This window comes from Erythrolamprus reginae, chromosome 8 (genome assembly GCF_031021105.1).
Source record: "Erythrolamprus reginae isolate rEryReg1 chromosome 8, rEryReg1.hap1, whole genome shotgun sequence".
NCBI lineage: Eukaryota > Metazoa > Chordata > Lepidosauria > Squamata > Dipsadidae > Erythrolamprus > Erythrolamprus reginae.
Genome location: NC_091957.1, coordinates 57,267,224 through 57,288,820, shown reverse-complemented (window position 1 = coordinate 57,288,820; position 21,597 = coordinate 57,267,224). Strand labels below are relative to the sequence as shown.

At 45.6% G+C, this 21,597-nt stretch overlaps 1 protein-coding gene across 4 annotated transcripts in view; it reads left to right on the top strand.

The window, feature by feature from the left end:
* Window positions 1-2,194: 2,194 nt before the first annotated feature.
* LOC139171631 (integrator complex subunit 6-like) overlaps window positions 2,195-21,597 on the top strand; it is a 38,749-nt gene continuing 19,346 nt past the window's right edge. For 3 of the 4 annotated variants that reach the window (XR_011559774.1, XM_070760025.1, XM_070760028.1), the window contains exons 1-8: window positions 2,251-2,446; window positions 2,604-2,681; window positions 18,280-18,429; window positions 18,734-18,823; window positions 19,032-19,215; window positions 19,910-20,038; window positions 20,368-20,531; window positions 20,897-21,049. Coding sequence is in view for 3 of the 4 variants with exons in the window: in XM_070760025.1 (XP_070616126.1) it covers window positions 2,336-2,446; window positions 2,604-2,681; window positions 18,280-18,429; window positions 18,734-18,823; window positions 19,032-19,215; window positions 19,910-20,038; window positions 20,368-20,531; window positions 20,897-21,049 (1,059 nt within the window). In the remaining variant the exon portion in view is untranslated. Of the gene's footprint in view, window positions 2,447-2,603; window positions 2,682-18,279; window positions 18,430-18,733; window positions 18,824-19,031; window positions 19,216-19,909; window positions 20,039-20,367; window positions 20,532-20,896; window positions 21,050-21,597 lie in introns of all 4 variants that reach the window. The other variant, XM_070760027.1, reaches the window with a different exon arrangement.

Here is a 21,597-nt window from a genome sequence, read left to right as displayed (position 1 = left end):
CTATACTCCTAATCAAATATTAGCTCATTATTATTATTTTTAAATTGTTTACTGCCTTGTTTTTCTCACCTTGTTCTTGCAGGGTAGGGAAATTCCATCCAGCCCCAGAACAAGACATTGTATATTTGCTGAGATCTAAAGGAAGCTGTTTTAACACCAGAAACAGATTACATTTTTGTAATCTTCTTAGAAGTGACTAACGCTCAGCTACCCCTTTGTTGCTCTGCCCCACCAGTGAAGCCCCAACTTCTGTCACTCCCAATTTTATCATCTCAGCCATGCAAAATATTTATATTTTATACCTATTTAACACTGCTCCAAACAGAATAGAATGGAAGAGTATAAAATTCTTTATTGGCCAAGCGTGATTGGAAACACAGGCAATTTTGTCTTTGATGCAGATGCTCAGTGTACATAAAAGAAAAGATACATCTGCCAAGAATCAAATCAGCTTGGCTTTTAATCAGTGGCAAAGATCCATGAGTACGTAAAGGAAATATTTCTCTTTTCTTTGCTCCAGTACAGTTGGGATCTATGTTTACAAAGTAATAACATTTGAGTGAAAGATCCGGGATGCCTATTTTTGAAAGGACCTGCAAGTAGATTTTTCTATCGGCAAGTATCTTTTATTTTGTGTAGCTGGTTCCAATCCAACCTGGTAGGATCAAATGCAAAGGGGAAAATAAGAAAGGAACCCTTCCCATAAAGGAGGCAAGAACAGGAGTACTGTATCTCTAAATCTTTAAAGCTTTGGAGGTTGAAGAGGCAATTGAAAGTCTACATTTTACAGAGTCTTCCTCTGCACGTCTGTAACTGTCTGGTTTGGTTCTGCAACCCAACAAGTCCAACATAGACCTCAGAGGAGAATCAGAACTGCAGAAAAAACAATTGCTGCCAATCTGCCTTCCATTGAGGACCTGTAGATTTGCACGAGTCAAAAAGAGGGCGGGGAAAATATTTACTGACCCCTTGCATCCTGGACAATAAACTGTTTAAACTCCTACCCTCAAAACGTTGTTACAGAGCCACGCGCCGAGACAACTAGACACAATCAGGAAGTTTTTTCCTGAACGCCATCACTCTGCTAAACAAATAATTATCTCAACACTCAAACTACAGTATTTACTAAGTCTGCACTATTATTATTACTAGGTTTTTTCCCTCATCATTCCTATCACCTCTTTCCTCCCACTTATGACTGCAACATGTTGCTTGTATCCTTCAGATTTTTTATTGTTACCCGATGGCTTATTTGACCTCTATGACTATCATTAAATCTTGTATCTCATGATTCTTGAGAAATGGATCTTTTATGTACGCTGAGAGCATCTGCATCAAAGACAAATTCCTTGTGTGTCCAATCACACATGGCCAATAAAGAATTTTATTGGAAATGTAGCCACGTTTTAGCCTCGGGTGCTGTTTCCAAGAGCCGGTGTAGGAAGCGGGTGGGCCGCTTCTTTAGCAATCGGGCTCGCCCAACGCGTTTGGACTTGTCCTAGCCTGGATCGAGGCACTCGGGTGGGTTAATGCTGGGACCACCGCCCCCACCAACACCAAACCCCAGGCAATGGGGGGGGGGGACGCAGCCCCCCCCGAAATGCCCCCAGGGCTGCGATCGGCCCAACCAGCCGCAGCTGAGCCGGAGGGTTTCCTAGCCTCCAAACCCCGGCAGAGGTGGCACTGCCCGGCCTCGCGGGGACGGGGCGGACGGCTTGGCTACAAGGATCTCGGAGGAGACGGGCTCCCGGGGAGCAGAGAGGCCGGGAGACCCGGGGGTAAAAAAAAAGTGCCCCGGCTGAGACGAGCGAGCAGACCACACGTCCATCTCCCTCCCTCCCCCCGGCCCCTCTGCGGAGAGGAGCAGCCGCCGCCGCCGCGTCGTCCGTGGCCCCTCCCCTCCTCCCACCGGCCTGCCAATCACCTCCCGAAGGCCCTCGGAGCGCCGCTCGGGTTTCCCCGCCCCTGCCTGCCGCAGAAAGAGAGAGAGCGAGAGCTTTCCCCGCCCTCTATGCAAATGTGGGCATAATCGCCAGCCAACGAGAGACCGCCCGAGGTCACGTGCCCACACCCCTCTCCGCTCGCCCCGCCCCCCCGAGGGGTGGCGCCGGCCGCCGCCGCCGAAGCGAGCGAGCCGAAGTTGGGAGCCGCTCAGTGACTTCCCGGCGGCCGGAGGCGGAGGGTCGCCCGGGCGGGATCGCTTGGGGAGGCCGGCCGTGAGCGAGGAGCCAGGAGGAGCGCGGAGGAGGAGGAGGGGGAGGAGGAGGAGGCGAGGCGGCTGTGCCCCCCCCGCCCCTCCCGTCACCGGGGCGCCGTCGCGGGGCTCTCGCGGACCATGCCGATCCTCCTTTTCCTCATAGACACGTCCGCCTCCATGAACCAGCGGGCGTATCTGGGCACCAGCTACCTGGACGTGGCCAAGGGCGCCGTCGAGCTCTTCATGAAGGTGGGGCCCGGGCCTGCCCGCCTGACGCGGGTCCCGCCAAGCACGTTCACACGTAACACTGCCCCCCTCAACGCGTGTCGGGGCGCCCCCTCCCCCCCATAGCGCCCCCCCCACCTCACACTCATTCTCCCTCTTCCCCCATTCTCTCTCCTCACAGCTGAGGGCCCGAGACCCGGCCAGCCGCGGCGACAGGTACATGCTGGTCACCTTCGACGAGGCGCCTTATTGCATCAAGGTAAGCCCGGCGGGGTGAGGGGGGCAGCCCCCTTTCGCTCGAGCCCCCTCCCTCCCCGCCCCCCTCCCCTCAGACGGGGCAAAAGAGGCCGGGCGGCCCCGGGGCGCAGCCCGCCCGCTCGCCCGCCTGCGAAGATGGCGGCGGACATTTTGCTTTTGTATGGAGGCGGCGGCGGCGAGCGAGCCAGAAGAGCGGGCGCGAGAGAGGCTTGTGAGGGCGCTGCTGAGGTGGAGGAGGAGGCGGAGGAGGAGAGCCGGCCTTCCCTCCCGCCCCACCACGCGGCGGGCCTCCCCTGCCCCCCCCCCCCGCTCCGCCGGAGGAGGGGGCTGCTGAAGCCGCTTCCGCCGCTCCCTTCCCAAGGCACACGCGGGGCCGTTCACACGTACACAAACACACACGGGCGGGAGGCGGCTTGAAGGGGGCCTTGGGTGGGTGGGGGATTCGTTTCCCGGGGAGGGGTCTCTGAAGGTCACTTAGGTGCAGAGGATGCCAAAAAGGCAGGTGAGGTTAGGCTATATTGGCTCTTCTATGACTTGTGGACTTCAACTCCCAGAATTCCTGAGCCAGTCCTGCTAGCTGAGGAATGCTGGGAGTTGAAGTCTGCACCTCATAGAAGAGCCAACTTTGCCAACCCCTGAGTTAGGCTAAGTCAGAGGTAGGCAAAGGTGGCTCTTCTATGACATGTGGACTTCAACTCCCAGAATTCCTCAGCGGGCATGAGTGGTTCAGGAATTCTGGGAATTGAAGTCCACATAATAATAATAATAACAACAACAACAACTTATTAGATTTGTATGCCTCCCTTCTCCGAGGACATGTCATAGAAGAGTCACTTTGCCTACCCTTGGCGTTAGAGTCTCTGGAAGCTCCACTTGGACAAGGTTGTAAAATGAGGACCCCAGGGTTGGGAGCCAGAGGTTGGATGCTGTTTAGAGAGGGCGGGAAAGCACTGAAGTCACATATAAGTCTAAGGGTTATTGCTCACATAGGTACATTAAATCTCTGTCTCTCTCTTGGCCTCTGCAGGTCTAGATTCAGTCTAAATAATAACAATAGTAACAATAACAAAACAACAACAATAATATAGTAATAATAATAATATAGTAATACAGTAATAGTGTAGTAATAATACGAAATACAAAAATTTGAAAATCGAGGTGCAGCGACTCTGGCATAAGACAGTGAAAGTGGTCCCAGTGGTCCTTGGCACGCTGGATACAGTGCCAGAGGATATCAGTGGACATTTGAAAACCATCGGAATTGACAAAATCTCCATCTGTCAAATGCAAAACGCCACTTTACTGGGATTGGTGCACATAATTTGCCGCAACATCACGCAGTCCTAGGTGCTTGGGAAGCGCCTGACTGGTGATGAAATACGAAATCCAGCATAGTGATCTTGTTTGTTGTGTTTTATTGATGATAACAACAACAATTAATAGTAATACAGTAGTAGTAATAATAATAATGTAATAATAATAATAATAATAATAATAATAATATAGCAAGAATAATCGTAGGTCTTTGCTAAGGGCTCTCTAGGTAGACAAAAATGCCAAACACAATCTGAACATCTGGCTTGCTGTGTGATGATCAACAATAATCTAGCAACCCCAGGAAGAGGAACATCATATTTCATCAGGAAAGCACTTCACCTCTGGCTTCTCTAGGTGTCACAACACCTTTTAATTTATTTTTATCCCACCTTTGTTTTTATAAATAACTCAAGGCGGCACACGTACACCTTCCTCCTCCTTTCCCAATCCTGTGGGGTGATTTGGCCTGAGAGAGAGAGGGAGTGGACCAAAGTCAGCCAGTTGGCATTCATGGGTAAGGCAGGACTAGAGCTCGTTGGCTCCTAGGGATTGGCCAAGCGTCACCCAGCCTTTTATGCCTAAGGTGCAACTAGATTTCACAGTCGCCTGGTGATTGGCCGAAAGTCATTCAAGCTATCTTTCACGCCTAAACTGGGACTAAAACTCACAATCTCCTCTTTCTAGTCTCTAGACCAAGCAAATGAACAAGCGTTCCTTCCTTCACATATCTTCATGGTGTCCCTTCTGTGGTTTTTCATCTGTTCCCCTCAAGCATCTCCATTAAGCCTCCATGCAAGGCATCTCCTCACTGGCTTAAGGCAGGGGGGTTCCAGATGGGGGAAGTTTGACTTGTAGATTTAAAAAACTCCAAACTTTCTCTGACCTATTTTTCCTGAAAGGTGGTCTTTCATTGGCCTTGTTAATCAGCAACACCTTTATCATAAAAGCAATTGATAAAATGGATTTTCAATCAGGCTCCCTACAGATGCTTGGAAGTACAATCTGGCTTCCGTGCCAGGATACGATAAAGTAGTTTTTGCCTTGGATTCTGCCCTTTCCTCCCACTCCTACCATCCTAAATTCTGATCTGAATAAGGATGGTTCTTTAATTGTGTTCAATAACATTTTAAATCAATCCTAGATATTAAATCTCCAGATAGGGGCCTGTTTTATCCTTACATGGCAATCAAGCACCTAAACAAACAATAATCTGTCTCCCATCTTAAAGGAGCTCTTGATTAGACAGTTTTTCAAAGCTTCCCAATTCCTTTCCACATCCTTTACTTCCAGAGATTAACTGCGTTGGGGCACGAGGCCGCCTCCATCTCCTTTGGTAGACAGTTGGTTTATTGACAGAGAAGGAATTGACCTAGAGCAGTTGTGTTGCTTTCTTTTCCCCTTAACATCTGTCATATTTTCCTTTTGGCAGGGCCATAAGGGCTTCAGCCTTGTTTCTGGGAAAGTTCTTCAGTTTCTCCTCCCCAATTTCCTTGTTGCTAATCCCACCTTGATCTGCATAAACAAATTGTTCTTCCCATCATGCACGTCAGTCTTAAGTATTGTGAATGAATTCCTTTCAGTTTCCTCGGTTGAAGATCAGCTGTAAAGTCTGCTTCCTCTTTCTGAGAAAATGATCCCTTGCTAGGAGCCCATTTTTCACATTCATTCTTCTGCAAAGCTTAAAATCGCTTGTGTTGCAATAAGACCCCAGATAAAAATGGATCTCAAGTCCTGCAATGCTGCCTGTTGGCCACATTCCCAAAGGATCAAAATAAAACAATTATCTGGTAGCGTTTTCAAAATCTTTAAAACTCTGCACCTGTGCAGTAAGAGAAAATGGAATCTGAACTGAACTAACAATTTATCTTTAATTTTTGGAACAGGATACAGAAGCCCGTTCCATTCGCTTGTCTACTGTGAATTGATCAGGACATGGTCAAAAATTTGCTGAAGTTAGCCTTTCATTTTCTTCTGCCACCACCGAGGAGAAGATTCTGTCTTTTGCCTCTTTGCTTTGCCTCCAGAGAGAACAGGTTTTTGTGTAACCTTAAGGCTTTCTTCACAACAACTAGGAATGCCCGTTGTTTACAATTTCAGCTACACTTCAGCTACAGTTGTGCACCTTAATGTATCCAAGAATAATTGTCCATTTCAGTAGCTCTTTGAAATACAGTATACTCTGGGAGTTCTTGATTTCTTAATCGTTCTTCAAAAACTATTTATCTTGTCAGTCAAAAATAAGACTGGAATTAGTCAAAGGGACCCCTGCCATTCTGGAAACGGTATATATATATTTGTAGTTTTCAGAAGTTTTCACTATCACTTGCATTGTTGTTTTTACAGCCATTCTTCCATCTTTCAAGAAGAATTGGAGAGTCAGAAATAGTGAGTTGCTCGGGACCACTTACTGACCCCATGGCTGAAGTTGAACTGAGAAAAACAAGGGATGTGTTTCTACGTATCCTGGAAACAAGATACACTTTTAAAAAGTACAATCAGCTCCTTTAAAACATTGAAAAGACCTCGGCCACTCTTTCCTTTTCTTGCCCATATCCTTAAACAGTCCGCTTTCACTTTGCTTTCCACCAATTCTTACTAAATTGAGGTTTCCAGCCGTGAAATGGCACTTTTTTTGTCCCAAGTTAGGTTGTCAATCCTGTAATTGGGATTTTAGAATACATTTCTTTGCAAAGCCCGTTACAAAGTTTCTGGCGCTGTTGGTGGTGGAAATAGAAGAAAAATATCAAACCTGAACACACTACAGAGACAAAAACTATAATTAGTTGCTGAGGATACTACATTAAATGTTATTCGAGATCCTGCAGCCACGTTATTGGAAGAAGTGAACCAGAAGATACAAAGGCTAGCACTGGTGATGTTCCCTAGTTGGATCATGAAGCATCTGAGCTCAGAAAGCACCAAGGACCCTGCGGTTTAACCCTGAGCTGCACATATTCTATCGGATGTAAAGGCTTTATTTGTGGTCCTCAATGTAGGTAGCCAATAGGCATGACATCTCTTAACCATTCCCCAAAAGATTTTAGTCTTTTCCATTGCTTCCTTAGCCGCTTAACAATCCAATTGAAGGAGTGCAAATATTTATTGTAGCGCCGATAGCTAATCTGTAAGAAGAATAACTTCAAAGCTAACCAGTAAGAGAAGGAGATGACTTCAAAAACTTCTAGGTTAGCTTTGTCATAAAATCTACATTTCCCAAGTAAAGTGTTCAGCTGCAGTCAGTCTTGTGGACGGGCTGTAAAAAGCAGTAATTGATGGCCGATAGCAGGCTTACAGGGAATGTTGCAAAAAGAACCAATTTTTCCCTTCTTGTCTGATGAACTATGGCCTGTGAGGGTCTAAGAAGGATCTCCATTCAGACCACTCCACATACAGGGTTTAATTTGTCGCTGAGCTCTCAAGTAGCACCATTGAGTTCATCTTCTAAGCCAGTGTTTCTCAAACTTGGCAACTTGAAGATATCTGGACTTCAACTCCCAGAATTCCCCAGCCAGCGAATAATGGGAGTTGAAGTCCAAATATCTTAAAGTTGCCATGGTTGGGAAACACTGCTCTAGGCAATAAGGCCAAGTGCTTATTTCAGAGTTCAAAAAAATATAAGTCAGGGTCTTATTTTTGGGGAAACGTGGTAAGAAATTTTGCAAAACATCTGTAATCAAGTCAGTCTCATTGACTCATTTTGAGGGGTTGAGACAATAATTCCCAACCTGGTGAAAAGCTGTTTTATCTTCTGCTCAGTGGTTTGGCTCTTTATTTTTTAACGCACGAGTTTTGTCTTCTAGAAATGGAGCAACCTGTATTTTGGAGGCTGTTTGGATTTTTAGAGCTGTTGGGCAAATCCTACGTCATATAGAAGCATTCAGAAATCAGAAAAACACCTCTTCCCATCTTCATATCTGTTTTCTTGAATTTGTTATCTGCTTGCGCCAAAAAGTCTGCAAAATTTTGAATGGCCCAGCAATCGAAATTCAGTATTGCAGGGCTGCACTGGTTTCCCCAAGGGAGCATTACATAGAATTTTAAAACACACATAGGGAAGAAAATACTAGCCCTTCTGAGTAGCCTTTCTGCCCTGCATTTATTTATTTATTTATTTTTATTCAATTTTTATGCCGCCCTTCTCCTTAGACTCAGGGCGGCTTACAACATGTTAGTAATAGTGCTTCTTAACAGAGCCAACCTACTGCCCCCACAATCCGGGTCCTCATTTTACCCACCTTGGAAGGATGGAAGGCTGAGTCAAGCATTGCCTGAACAGCAAAAGAACCCTTTGGTAGCTCTTTCCAGATTGGATGAAGAGCTAATCCATGGTCTTTAAACGTCTCTCTCTGGTTGAAACACTCTTCTTCTTAGAAACATAGAAGACTGACGGCACAAAAAGACCTCATGGTCCATCTAGTCTGCTCTTATACTATTTCCTGTATTTTATCTTACAATGGATCTATGTTTATCCCAGGCATGTTTCAATTCAGTTACTGTGGATTTACCAACCACGTCTGCTGGAAGTTTGTTCCAAGGATCTACTCATGTTGCTTTTGATCTTTCCCCCAACTAACTTCAGATTGTGTCCCCTTGTTCTTGTGTTCACTTTCCTATTAAAAACACTTCCCTCCTGAACCTTATTTAACCCTTTCACATATTTAAATGTTTCGATCATGTCCCCCCTTTTCCTTCTGTCCTCCAGACTATACAGATTGAGTTCATTAAGTCTTTCCTGATACGTTTTATGCTTAAGACCTTCCACCATTCTTGTAGCCCGTCCTTGGACCTGTTCAATTTTGTTATATCTTTTTGTAGGTGAGGTCTCCAGAACTGAACACAGTACTCCAAATGTGGGCTCACCAGCGCTCTATATAAGGGGGTCACAATCTCCCTCTTCCTGCTTGTTATACCTCTAGCTATGCAGCCAAGCATCCTACTTTCTTTCTTTTCTTTCTTCTCCCTGTGGAATATTATGTCTTTGGTGGGCTGCTTCTAAATTTCAAAAGTTGAATGAAACTTTTAAAATGAGGTTGGAACCGGTCTCACAGAACAAAAATCCCTACAGATAAACACTCAGCAGTTCATGGCAGAGAAATAGAGGAGGCCCTGGAAGGAACCGCACAATTTAACCCCCTCCCCAGAAAACCAACTGAAGGTCTTTGCAAAGGTTAAGAACCGAGGGAGCAGCCGAGACATCTACGTTTGGTTGCATAGAATTGTGCCAATTGCAAACTTATGCATGTAGTGCTCTGACTTGGCTTTGGTTCACACCAAATAATTCCGAGTCTTCCTACATCATCTGTTATTCTGAAGAGTAGGCTGTTGGCAGGACTTGTTCTGGCCAGTTTCTCCGGATCTTATCATCGGAAAGTTCTCTTGACTCGTCAGGATGACACTTCCTGTTTCTTTTTCCAAAGCTGCTTGCACTTAATACGCCTCTAAATGGAGTAGACAAGTCAGGGGCAGCTGAAAATGGAATTTTTCCCGAGGAACACAATGCAGGCACTGTCGTGTGTGTGAGACCAATTTGGAGAGTTTGGTTAACTCCTCCCAAATTAGATGCCTTTGTACTTGTAAAGTTGTGGCGTTAATAGTTGCGAGCCACCGTTAAAACTTCTTGGGAACTCAGGTGTGGAATTTATTAATTCGATTGATTTGATTTATAGGCCTTTGCATTATTATTATTATTATTATTAATTGGATTTGTATGCCGCCCCTCTCCGGAGACTCGGGGCGGCTAACAGCAATAATAAGACAGCGTACAATAATAATCCAATACTAAAAACGATTAAAAACCCATTAATATAAAAACCAAACATACATACAGACATACCATGCATAAAATTGTAAAGGCCTAGGGGGAAAGAGGATCTCAATTCCCCCATGCCTGGCGGCAGAGGTGGGTTTTAAGTAGCTTACGAAAGGCAAGGAGGGTGGGGGCAATTCTAATTTCTGGGGGGGAGTTGGTTCCAGAGGGCCAGGGCCGCCACAGAGAAGGCTCTTCCCCTGGGTCACGCCAAGCGGCATTGTTTAGTCGATGGGACCCGGAGAAGACCCACTCTGTGGGACCTAACCGGTCGCTGGGATTCGTGCCGCAGAAAGCGGTCCCTGAGATAATCTGGTCCGGTGCCATGAAAGACTTTATAGGTCATGACCAACACTTTGAATTGTGACCGGAAACTGATCGGCAACCAATGCAGACTGCGGAGTGTTGGTGTAACATGGGCATATGGACTCCCTTGATGGAATTAGTGATAGTCCAGGAATAAATACATAACACAGAGTTAATTTTGAAAAATGGCTTTTGAAAAATATTTAACATCTGCAGGGAACAATTCAGCCACAACTGGACACACAAAGCAAAACATGTTAATTTCCCTTACACCTTTATAACACCTGGCTAGAGACAGTTTTAAAAATAAAAAATAGGGCAACTATAGAATTGGAATAATAAGCTAAAATGCATTGATAGAATGCATTTTAAATACCTTATCAAACCTGAAGAAGGGTGGTATCATCACAAAGGCTAATTCTGTAGCCTCTTCAGACACTGCAGTGTTTGTTTGAGAACTATGTATGATTTTTCTGTATATTAGTTTCCTGAAAGCCCAGCTTTGCCTGCCTTAAGAATTTAATTCACATACATTTACTTTTATGGCTGCTTGGGAAGATTAAATCTTTCCTTGGATGGTACTAAATTTAACCAGAGTAGAGGGCTGGACTAAAAGACCTCCAAGGTCCCTTTCATCTCTACGATTCTGTTCTGTTCTAAATGTTGGTTTCCTGGGAAGCAGAAAAATTATCTGGCTATACTTGAGTATGTTTTTTTTAATTGTGAGGCGAAGAAGGAATTTCCTGTCTGTGATTCATGGTAGAATCTTTTCAGCTGTCTTAGACAGGCACTGTGTCGGATTAAATCCTTTGTTTGCAGAGAGGGAACACCTGCCCTACACCTCTTCAACAGGTCCTTCTGCTCTTCTCTCTGACCTTTGGATGTGTGGAAGGCTTGTATTGTTCCTTCAATTAGCTGCCATGGTGGTGTGTGTCTCCACCGGGGTGTGGCGATTTTAATGAAGGGTTGCAAAAACTTGGCTTGCCAGTTTTCAAAGAGCCCCGTGCACCATGAACCATTGGGTAAAAAATTGCCCATGCCAATTATTATTATTGGGGTGGTGGTTAATTGCCGAGTGCCATCTGGTTAGACTAGGGTAGGAATCTCCAACCTTGGTCACTTTTTAAGACCTGTGGACCTCAAATCCCAGAATTCCCCAGATAGCTGTCTGGGGAATTCTGGGAGTTGAAGTCCTCAGGTATTAAAATAGCCAAGATTGAACACCTTGGTTTAGGGCAGAGGCAGGCAAAGTTGGCTCTTCTATGACTTGTGGACTTCAACTCCCAGAATTCCTGAGACAATCCTGCTAGCTCAGGAATTCTGGGAGTTGAAGTCCACAAGTCATAGAAGAGCCAACTTTGCTTGCCCCTGGCCTAAGGGCAGTGACAGTGAACTTCTTTGGTTCATGTGTTGAAAAAGGGTGTGTGCATGTGCTAGCATCCATGCCCACACCCATTCCCCCCCCCCACACGCATGCGCACCCATCTGCGCATGCGCACAACACCCCATCCGTCCCTGTGCATTCACACAGGCCTCACTGAAGCCTGGGATGGTGAAAAAAAACGGTTAAATAAAGTTTGGGAAAATGGAGTCCCGGTTTGCCTGTTCTGCTTGTTTTTCGCACCCCGGAGCTTTCAGGGAGATTCCTGACGCCCCGGAGTGTGAAAAAAAGAGTACAGCAGGCAAACGGGAAGCTCTTTTTCCAAACTTCCGGTTTGCCCCATTGGGCGTTTTTTTGCACTCCGGGTCTTCAAAGAAGCTCCCATAAGGCCTCTGGAAGGCGAAACGTCCTCCCCCAAGAATGAAAATCAGCTGGCTAGTGCACACACGTACGCTGGAGCTGACATAGGGCAACACCTCGCGTGTCGTAGGTTTGCCATCCCGGGTCTAGGGAGATACGGCTGCTTGGAGCATCAAGGTCCAGTGAAAAGTGGATCTCCACAAGGTCCAACCGCTGCCCTCTGGGATAAAGTGGGTGAGGGGGAGAGAGAGAACCTGGCAATTCGCCCCGTTAATCATCGTGCCAGCCCCTCCTTGTTTTTCAGTCTGCCGTTCTTAAGGCACACCTCTGTGGTTATTTGTCTCTGTTGGAAGGAAGCTCCTCATTTGCAGCTTCTAACGTGTCATTTGTGTGTGTGGGGGGGGGGGTGTTTCTTGCCAGGCTGCAGCAGTAAATGTAGAGAGATGCTCTCTTTAAAAGGGTGAATTATAGTTTCTTTTTCCTCCCATAAGCTGTTGATTGTAACAAAAGATAAACAGCTAACGTTGAATAACAATAACAGAGTTAGAAAGGACTCTGGAGGTGGTCGTGTCCAATCCCCCTGAGTAGGAGATCCTATACCAGGGATGGCGAACTTTGTTTCCTCGGGTGCTGAAAGAGCGTGCGTGCTTGCGTGCTATCGCGCATGCGTGAGTGCCCACACCCATAACTCAAGGCCTGGGGAGGGCAAAAACAGCTTCCCCCACCCTCTGGAGGCCAGAAATGGCCTGTTTCCCAACTTCTGGCGGGCCCAGTAGGCTCGTGTTTCGCCCTCTCCAGGCTCCAAAGGCTTCCCCAGGGTCGGGGGAGGGTAAAAACGCCCTCCCCCGGCCTCTTGGAGGCCAAAACCTCCCTCCCGGAGCCTCTGCGAGCCAAAAAGCAGGCCAGCACACACTTGAACACTGGAGCTGAGCTAGGGCAACGGCTTGCGTGCAAGCAGCTATGGCTCTGCATGCCACCTGTGGCACCCGTACCATATGTTTGCCATCACTCTCGTATACCATTCCTGAGAAATGGATGTCCAGACTCTTCTTAAAAGTCTCCAGTGAATGGAGCACTCACAACTAGAGGCAAGCCCTTCCACCAATTGATTATTACGTATCAAGAAAGACTTCATGAACTCCATCTGTAGAGTCTGGAGGACAGAAGGAAAAGGGGGGACATGATCGAAACATTTAAATATGTTAAAGGGTTAAATAAGGTTCAAGAGGGAAGTGTTTTCAATAGGAAAGTGAACACAAGAACAAGGGGACACAATCTGAAGTTAGTTGGGGGAAAGATCAAAAGCAACGTGAGAAAATATTATTTCACTGAAAGAGTAGTAGATCCTTGGGACAAACTTCCAGCAGACGTGGTTGGTAAATCCACAGTGACTGAATTTAAACCTGCCTGGGATAAACATAGATCCATTGTAAGACAAAATACAGGAAATAGTATAAGGGCAGACTAGATGGACCATGAGGTCTTTTTCTGCCATCAGTCTTCTATGTTTCTATGTTTCTATTCTCACTGTCAGGAAATTTCTCCTTATTTCTAGGTTCTTCCTCTCCTTGATGAGTTTCCATATGTTGCTTCTTGTCTTGCCTTCTGGTGCTTGGGAGAATAGTTTGAGCTCCCTCTTTTTCGTGAGAGCCTCTCAAGTATTGGAACCCTGCTATCATGTCACCCCTAGGCTGGATGTACCCCAAAACTGGGATCAGGAGTGATCTACAGTATCTCCTGCCTTCATGACAGAACAACTACAGAAATTATCTCTGCAAAACAAATATTTGGGAGAATTACCTACCGGATTATTTTTCAGGTTATTTGTCGCTTTTTCCTGTGATCTAGAAAAAGGAGGTAGAAAGGGACGTTTGTTTTCTAAAACCCCTGTGTCCATACCACCTTTCCAGCCCCTCTGGAGGTTGCGTAGCATCAAGTGACCTCCCTGATGTAATACAGTGTACTTGGTGTCAGATAACCGGAACGTACGTGATGTATTTAGAATATTGCAAGTAATGAGGCTGTGGTTACTCAGATATTTAATAGCTGCAAATATGCGTTTGCATAAATTTGAATAAACCTGAGCCACAATCTAGATCTGATGTTGTGGTCCAACACCTGAATTCACACCACCTCATATATCACGAGCGGCCTTCAGTTTCCCATGCTTGTTCCATTTGGTGAGAGGGAAATATGCAGTATTTATTTTGTTTTATTTTTTAAAATATGTATGCCACCCTACTCCCTAGGGACTCTAGGCGGCTGATAACCAAAAAATAAAAACATACAGCGTAATATTAGAACCTCTAAAAAACACAATATAAAAACAATTTAAAACCAACAGTAAAAAACCAAGCATGCCATTTATGGCCGGACCTCCATGGTAATTTGGTGTCACCATTTTGGAGATGGAAATGAGTTACTTCTCAAGAGTTACTTTATAGTTCTTGGCTCTTTTGGCATCCACAGTGAAAGTGCTAACCATCTCTGACTGCCCTTAGCATTTCAAGAGCCAGATAAGGTGGCTAGATTTTGCTCCTTAGCTGGGTGGGTGCCCTTCATGGCACCGGACCAGATTACCTCAGGGACCACCTTCTGCTGCACGAATCCCAGCGACCAGTTAGGTCCCACAGAGTGGATCTTCTCCGGGTCCTGTCAACTAAACAATGTCGCTTGGCGGGACCCAGAGGAAGAGCCTTCTCTATGGCGGCCCCGGCCCTCTGGAACCAACTCCCCCCAGAGATTAGAACTTCCCCATCCTCGACTTTCGTAAACAACTTAAAACCCACCTCTGTCGTCAGGCATGGGGGAATTGAGATCCTCTTTCCCCCTAGGCCTTTACAATTCTATGCATGGTATGTATGTATGTATGTTTGGTTTTTATATTAATGGGTTTTTAATCATTTCTAATACCAAATTACTATTGTACACAGTTTTATTGTCGCTGTTAGCCACCCCGAGTCTCCGGAGAGGGGCGGCAGACAAATCCAATAAAAAAATAAATAAGAAATAAATACTAAAATGTTAAAAATAGTTTAAAAATGCAAACACTATTAATTTGGTCAGTGTTTTGCAGTGCATTGCCTAGCTCCATCACGGCGAACCTATGGCACGGGTGTCAAAGATGGCACACGGAGCCACATCTGAGGGCATGCATGGCTTTTGCCCTATGTCAGCTTCAGCATGTATGTGCACGCTGGCCAGTGATTTTCAGCCTTCTGGAGGGTGGAGGGGAGGCTGTGTTTGCCTCCCCCAGGCTTCAGAAAAACCTTGGGAAACTTTCCTGAAGTCTGAAGAGGGCGAAAAAGGGGCCTACCGGACGTCTGGAAGCTTCAGTGAGGCGTGGGGGGGGGGGGGGTGTCAGCAGGTGGGTTTTGTACGTGCATTGTGGGGTGGAGGGCATTGTGTTATGGGTGTGGGCATGCAAGCTATTGTGCATGCGTGTGCCCTTTTGGCACCTGAGGGGAGAAAAGGTTTGCTATCACTGGCCTAGCACTTGAAATGAAATTGCACACGTTTTTGTACTAAGTTGCTTCCCATAATATATTAATTTGATTAGTATTAATAGTGTGTTAACTTGTATTGAAACCAAAGCACACTCCTTTATCCCAGTGTTTTCCAACCTTGGCAACTTGGAGATATCTGGACTTCAACTCCCAGAATTCCCCAGCCAGCGAATGCTGGCTAGGGAATTCTAGGAGTTGAAGTCCAGATATCTTCAAGTTGCCAAGGATGGGAAACACTGCTTTATCCCACTCCTGGATTTTACAGTTGATATTTATATGTCAGTGTATTTGTTTGGGTGGCTCTTGGATAGGGAATTAAATTTTTGTGAATCCCCTAATTGCTGCTTTTGCACTGTGGATATTTTATGACTTGGTGGATCCTTTGTTGGGAATTTTATTGGGAAAATATTTTAGACCCAAAGGCCTCTCTTGTAAGATTAAAATTGGGTATTATGGTAAGGTGTTAGGGAATTGCAGCGCTTCGTTCAGTCATGTTTTCTGCATCTTGAACACTTGACGATTGTGAGTTGTAAGCGTGTAGAGAGATGACTTCATTGCAGCCACTAAAAAAGCTTGTCTCCTAAATCTTTTGAAATGTTTCCAGCAAATGTTACAGCAACTTCAAGCTTCTTTGCTAGTTAGAAACAAAACGTTTCAACAGGTTCATCATTGGCCTGTCGAGAAGACTTGTTTCTTGGGAGAAGGAGGATTTGCAGTTCAATACCTCACATTTATTTCATAACTAACGTAGCTCTGGAATTTTTAAAAAGGGGTTCTCCATTCGGTGGATATTTGGGTACAAAAAAAGTCTTTTGATCTGCAAAACGTGGCAGAGGCTAAGGAGGAAAATTGTGTAATGTCAATAGAACTTTTTCACAGGGAGTGAAAGTATGCTCAGTGATTCTGAGGCTACGTATAACAGTCTGGCCGCGTTCCTTTATTTTTCCACAAAAAAAGATTAAAAGCCTGGGAAAGTTCCTGTATTCTAGTACAGTTTTTTCCAGGGGTGAAAAAACAAACCCTCTCTAGGACTCTTGACTATGAAATAGAATGGCTTATTTGGCAGATGCTCCCTGCCCAGTGACGTTTGGCAATTTAGTGTAATAGTCCTCAAAGATTAGCCGTGATTCAAAGGCTCTTTGTAGCCATTCACCTAAATTAAAGCTATTGGAATGAGATCTGAGAGATGCTGCTGCCAACCATTGAAATGGGTGGACCACGTTGCCTTCTCTGTAAAGTGCAGGCAGTGGAAGGCCAGCCTGGAACTGAAATTCCCCAGGCAGCTGAGCCCATTCGATGCTTATCGGAATGAATTGTTTCTCATTCATTTACCAGGGTGTCCAGCAGACCTGGAAAACAGGGGAATTAGGGGGTTAGGGAATTATAGAAACATAGAAGACTGACAGCAGAAAAAGACCCCATGGTCCATCTAGTCTGCCCTTATACAATATTCTGTATTTTATCTTAGGATGGATCTATGTTTATCCCAGGCATGTTTACATTCAGTTACTGTGGATTGACCAACCACGTCTGCTGGAAGTTTGTTCCAAGGATCTACTACTCTTTCAGTGAAATAATATTTCCTCACGTTGCTTTTGATCTTTCCCCCAACGGACCTCAGATTGTGTCCCCTTGTTCTTGGGTTCACTTTCCTATTAAAAACACTTCCCTCCTGAACCTTATTTAACCCTTTAACATATTTAAATGTTTCAATCCTGTCCCCCCCTTTTCCTTCTGTCCTCCAGACTATACAGATGGAGTTCATGAAGTCTTTCCTGATAAGTTTTATGCTTAAGACCTTTCACCATTCTTGTAGCCCGTCTTTGGACCCGTTCAATTTTGTGAATACAGTGATCCCTCGAGTTTCGCGATCTCGACCTTCGCGAAACGCTATATCGCGATTTTTAAAAAAATATTAATTAAAAAAAACCCCACTTCCGGGTTTGGCTTCGGGAGTCAGCTGGGAAGCGGCGTGGCTGTTTTAAAAGGTCGCAGCCGGCCTGGGGGGCTTCCCAGCACCCCCCGAACCCCCAACCTGGGTCTTCCCGGCCGCCCACGCAAAGGGGAAACCCCGGCTCCTCATTGATGCCCGCCGCTCGCCCCGCCCGCCAGCAAGAGGGGGAAGACCCAGGGAAGGTTCCTTCGGCCGCCCAGCAGCTGATCTGCTCGGTAGCGCAGCAGCAGCGAGGAGCCGAATCGGGGTTTCCCCTTTGCGTGGGCGGCGGGGAATGCAAACTCCACCATCTACGCATGCGCGGCCATAGAAAAAAGGGCGCGCATGCGCAGATGGTGTTTTTACTTCCGCAACCCTACATCGCGAAAAATCGATTATCGCGAGGGGTCTTGGAACGGAACCCTCGCGATAATAGAGGGATCACTGTATCTTTTTGTAGGTGAGGTCTCCAGAACTGAACACAGTATTCCAAATGTGGTCTCACCAGCATTCTATATAGTGGGATCATAATCTCCCTCTTCCTGCTTGTTATACCTCTAACAAGAGGTATGAATTATCAGGGAATTTATGAAAAAAAACCCGGAATAAATCAGGGGGAAAAATCAAACTGTATTAAAATGTTAAAAGGTCAGGGAAAAATCATGTTAAAAAAACCGGATTGTGCTGCCTGGCAGAGTCGAGCAAAAATGAGCATAACTGTGGCAACAACTTGCTTTTTCAGCTACCGATATTTCTCCACGGCTTAGCCGTTTGGTATGATATCATCTACGACCACGCCTTAACTTGATCCCAAGTTACAGGGAAATGTCAGGGAAATATCAGGGAATTTCAAAATGCTTTTCCCCCTGGACACCCTGCTCACTCACGTAACCTTCTTGCCTCTTTAGTAAAATAATCACGGTGACTTGTTTTGAAGCCCCTTTTTCCTGGCCAGCCCCAAAGTCAACGTGGCCTTTGCTCGTTCTCTAGGCCGGATGGAAGGAAAACCATGCCACTTTCATGAATGAACTGAAAAACCTGCAGGCGTCAGGATTGACCACCCTCGGCCAGGCTCTGCGATCGTCCTTCGACCTGCTGAACCTCAACAGATTAGTCTCTGGAATAGACAACTATGGGCAGGTAATGGGGTGCTGGCCTTGGATTTCCCTCGCCTGGTCCTCTGAAGAAGGTGCAGAGCTCTTTCATAAAAGGGAGCAGAGCAGTTGCTGATAATGCTTCAAATAAATTATATGGGCCATTTGGGAAACCCCTCGACCCTTCCTAGCCAGGAGCAGAAATTCTGTATTTCTGTTCCTCTTTTCCTTTGGGAGGATGGACTCTTCTTGGGGTTGATTTCGGCTGATGGGTTAGGTTCAACTATGAACGCATCACCCTCTTTGATTCTTTGAAGATGTTGACTTGGGCATTTTGTTCCTTTCTGTAGGGGAGGAATCCTTTTTTTTTAGAGCCCTCGATTTTAATTACCATCACAGATGGAAACAAGCTGACAAATACTTCTTCGGTTCAAGAGGAGGTAAGATGCGCAACTAAATTGCTGTGCTGTGAAGGTGGGATGTTTGCTGTTAAAATTTTACCCCTCTCCTTATAAAGGAACCAAGTCTGATTAAAAATGCAGGATTGTTTGTTTTGTTCATGCGATGCTGTTTTTCCGTGATTTTGTCCACCTCTGCTTGTGGAGTCTTGGCAGACTCTTAGCTAAAATGTTTCTCTTCTTTTTATAGCTACACCTGCCTCTGAATTCCCCCCTGCCTGGTAGCGAGCTCACCAAAGAACCGTTTCGCTGGGATCAACGGCTGTTTGCCCTCGTGCTGCGCTTGCCCGGAGCCTCTTCGGTGGAACCCGAGCAGTTAGGGAGCGTCCCCACTGACGAGTCTGCCATCACGCAGATGTGTGAAGTCACCGGAGGTAGACAGCTTTCGCAGTTTAGCGATGTTGGAAATTATATGAGACTGTAGCCAGGGCAGACAAGGTGGAACTTCCGTCGGTTTAACTTGTTCTCTCTTTGTGTGGGTTGTGTCTTGGCTTTCCTCTCCCCACAATCTCTGCGGGCTTTCTGGGAACATCTGTGCAAGCAGCTCCAAAGCCACAGTCCTTGTTGAGTTTATGAAGATGGATTTTATATTTCCTAATCTTAAATAAACCTTGCCCTTCTGAAGGCCTTGTCAAATTTGTCACTATGACAAGCTGTGGGAGAAATACAAAGATCGGGCTGGTCCCAAGGTCCCTGTTGTTAATACTCTTTGGTTGTTCTAGAAAAAACATCGTGAACATCCAAGACACCCTTGGTATAAAATTTTGCCTTCTAGCCCTAAAAACATTTTTCTTTTGAGATAAGATTTGAAGGAGCCGTTTTAGAAACCTTTTTAAATCAAATTAAAAGTCACCTCAACATACTGTCGACAAGGGAGTGTTGTACTCCCTTATCACTGTATTTTCTACTTTCCAAATAGAACCTTTTTCCAGAATGGGATCAAATAGGAATAAAAATCACCCTCTGCTTTAATTCTGAAAGCGTTCCAAGTCCAGTTTTTTTTTTCTAAATACCTTCTTGTAACTTGCCTGATTTAAAACCTTTCTCTTTCGATGTTTTCTATTCCAGGGCGCTCGTATTGTGTTCGGACTCAGCGCATGTTGAATCAGTGCTTAGAATCCCTCGCTCAGAAGGTTCAGAGTGGTGTGGTCATTAATTTTGAAAAATCGGGACCAGATCCTCCTCACATTGGGGAAGGTAACTAATAAAAAGCTTTACGTGGACCCTTAGCTTAATTTTTTTTATTATTATTTGTATTTATATGCTGCTCCTCTATGAGGACTTAATGGGCCTTGGTTGAAGGATCTTTGCTGACTTCAAACAGGAATCTGGACATTAAACCCCCAAGACTTTGAACTGACACAAATTAGGCAAATTAGGTTTTCAAATGCAAAGTTGCAAATTAAATTGAAGTTGCACTAATATTTATAACCTCTATTTTTGTTGCATTGTTCTAGTGTAGAGATAACTGGCGATCATATTCACGTGCCACATTTCTTACCCTGCTGTTTTTCCTTGGATTTTAGATGGCCCCACGGATACCCCAAGGCCTGTCAATTCCTTCGGTTCTCAGACGTGGCACAGCTGCCATAAACTCATCTACGTGCGTCCGAACCCTAAAACGGGGGTGCCTGTTGGCCACTGGCCAATTCCGGAATCCTTTTGGCCCGATCAGAATTCACCAACGCTGGTATGTAAGAGCCCCCTATGTCTTCTGGGCTGCATTGTTGGGACAAACTCCTAATGGATGTGTTCTTAGTACAGGTTCTACGCTCGTCTGAAAGGGCCTAGAGTTGTCCCGTCCCAGCTCCGTTCCCATCTCCTGGAGGTGTACCTACAAACCAATAGTCTTAGCGTCAGCTTTGAAGGGCCTTGAGCATATTAAAAGCACTGAATAGCATCTGCGCTATTTTAAAAACTCTGTAGGGTTTGTTAGGAACCTTGTTTAAAAAAAACCCTGGACGTGTTGACTTAAGCTAAAATGGTTAGCCACAAGTACTTTTTGGAACGGGCTGGGACTGAACCTTTTGACTCTGCTTGTTACGTCCTTTCCAGCCCCCCCGCACAGCTCATCCGGTGGTGAGGTTCTCCTGCATGGATTGCGAACCCATGGTGATCGATAAGCTGCCCTTTGACAAGTACGAACTGGAACCATCACCTTTAACGCAATACATCTTGGAACGGAAGTTGTCTCACGTGTGCTGGCAGGTACTTGCACGATCTGTTTTTTCAGATGCTTAACGCCGTGCAGATTTAAAAAAAGGTTTGGGAATAATAATAATAATAATAATAATAATAATAATAATAATAATAATTTATTGGATTTGTATGCCGCCCCTCTCCGTAGACTCGGGGCGGCTAACAACAATGATAAAAACAGCATGTAACAATCCAATAATAAAACAACTAAAAACCCTTATTATAAAACCAAACATACACACAGACATACCATGCATAACTTGTAATGGCCTAGGGGGAAGAAATATCTCAACTTCCCCCATGCCTGGCGGTATAAATGAGTCTTGAGTAGTTTACGAAAGACAGGGAAGTTGGGGGCAATTCTAATCTCTGGGGGGAGTTGGTTCCAGAGGGCCGGGGCCGCCACAGAGAAAGCTCTTCCCCTAGGGCCCACCAAACGACATTGTTTAGTCGACGGGACCCGGAGAAGGCCAACTCTGTGGGACCTTATTGGTCGCTGGGATTCGTGCGGTAGCAGGCGGTTCCGGAGGTAGTCTGGTCCAAAGCCATGTAGGGCT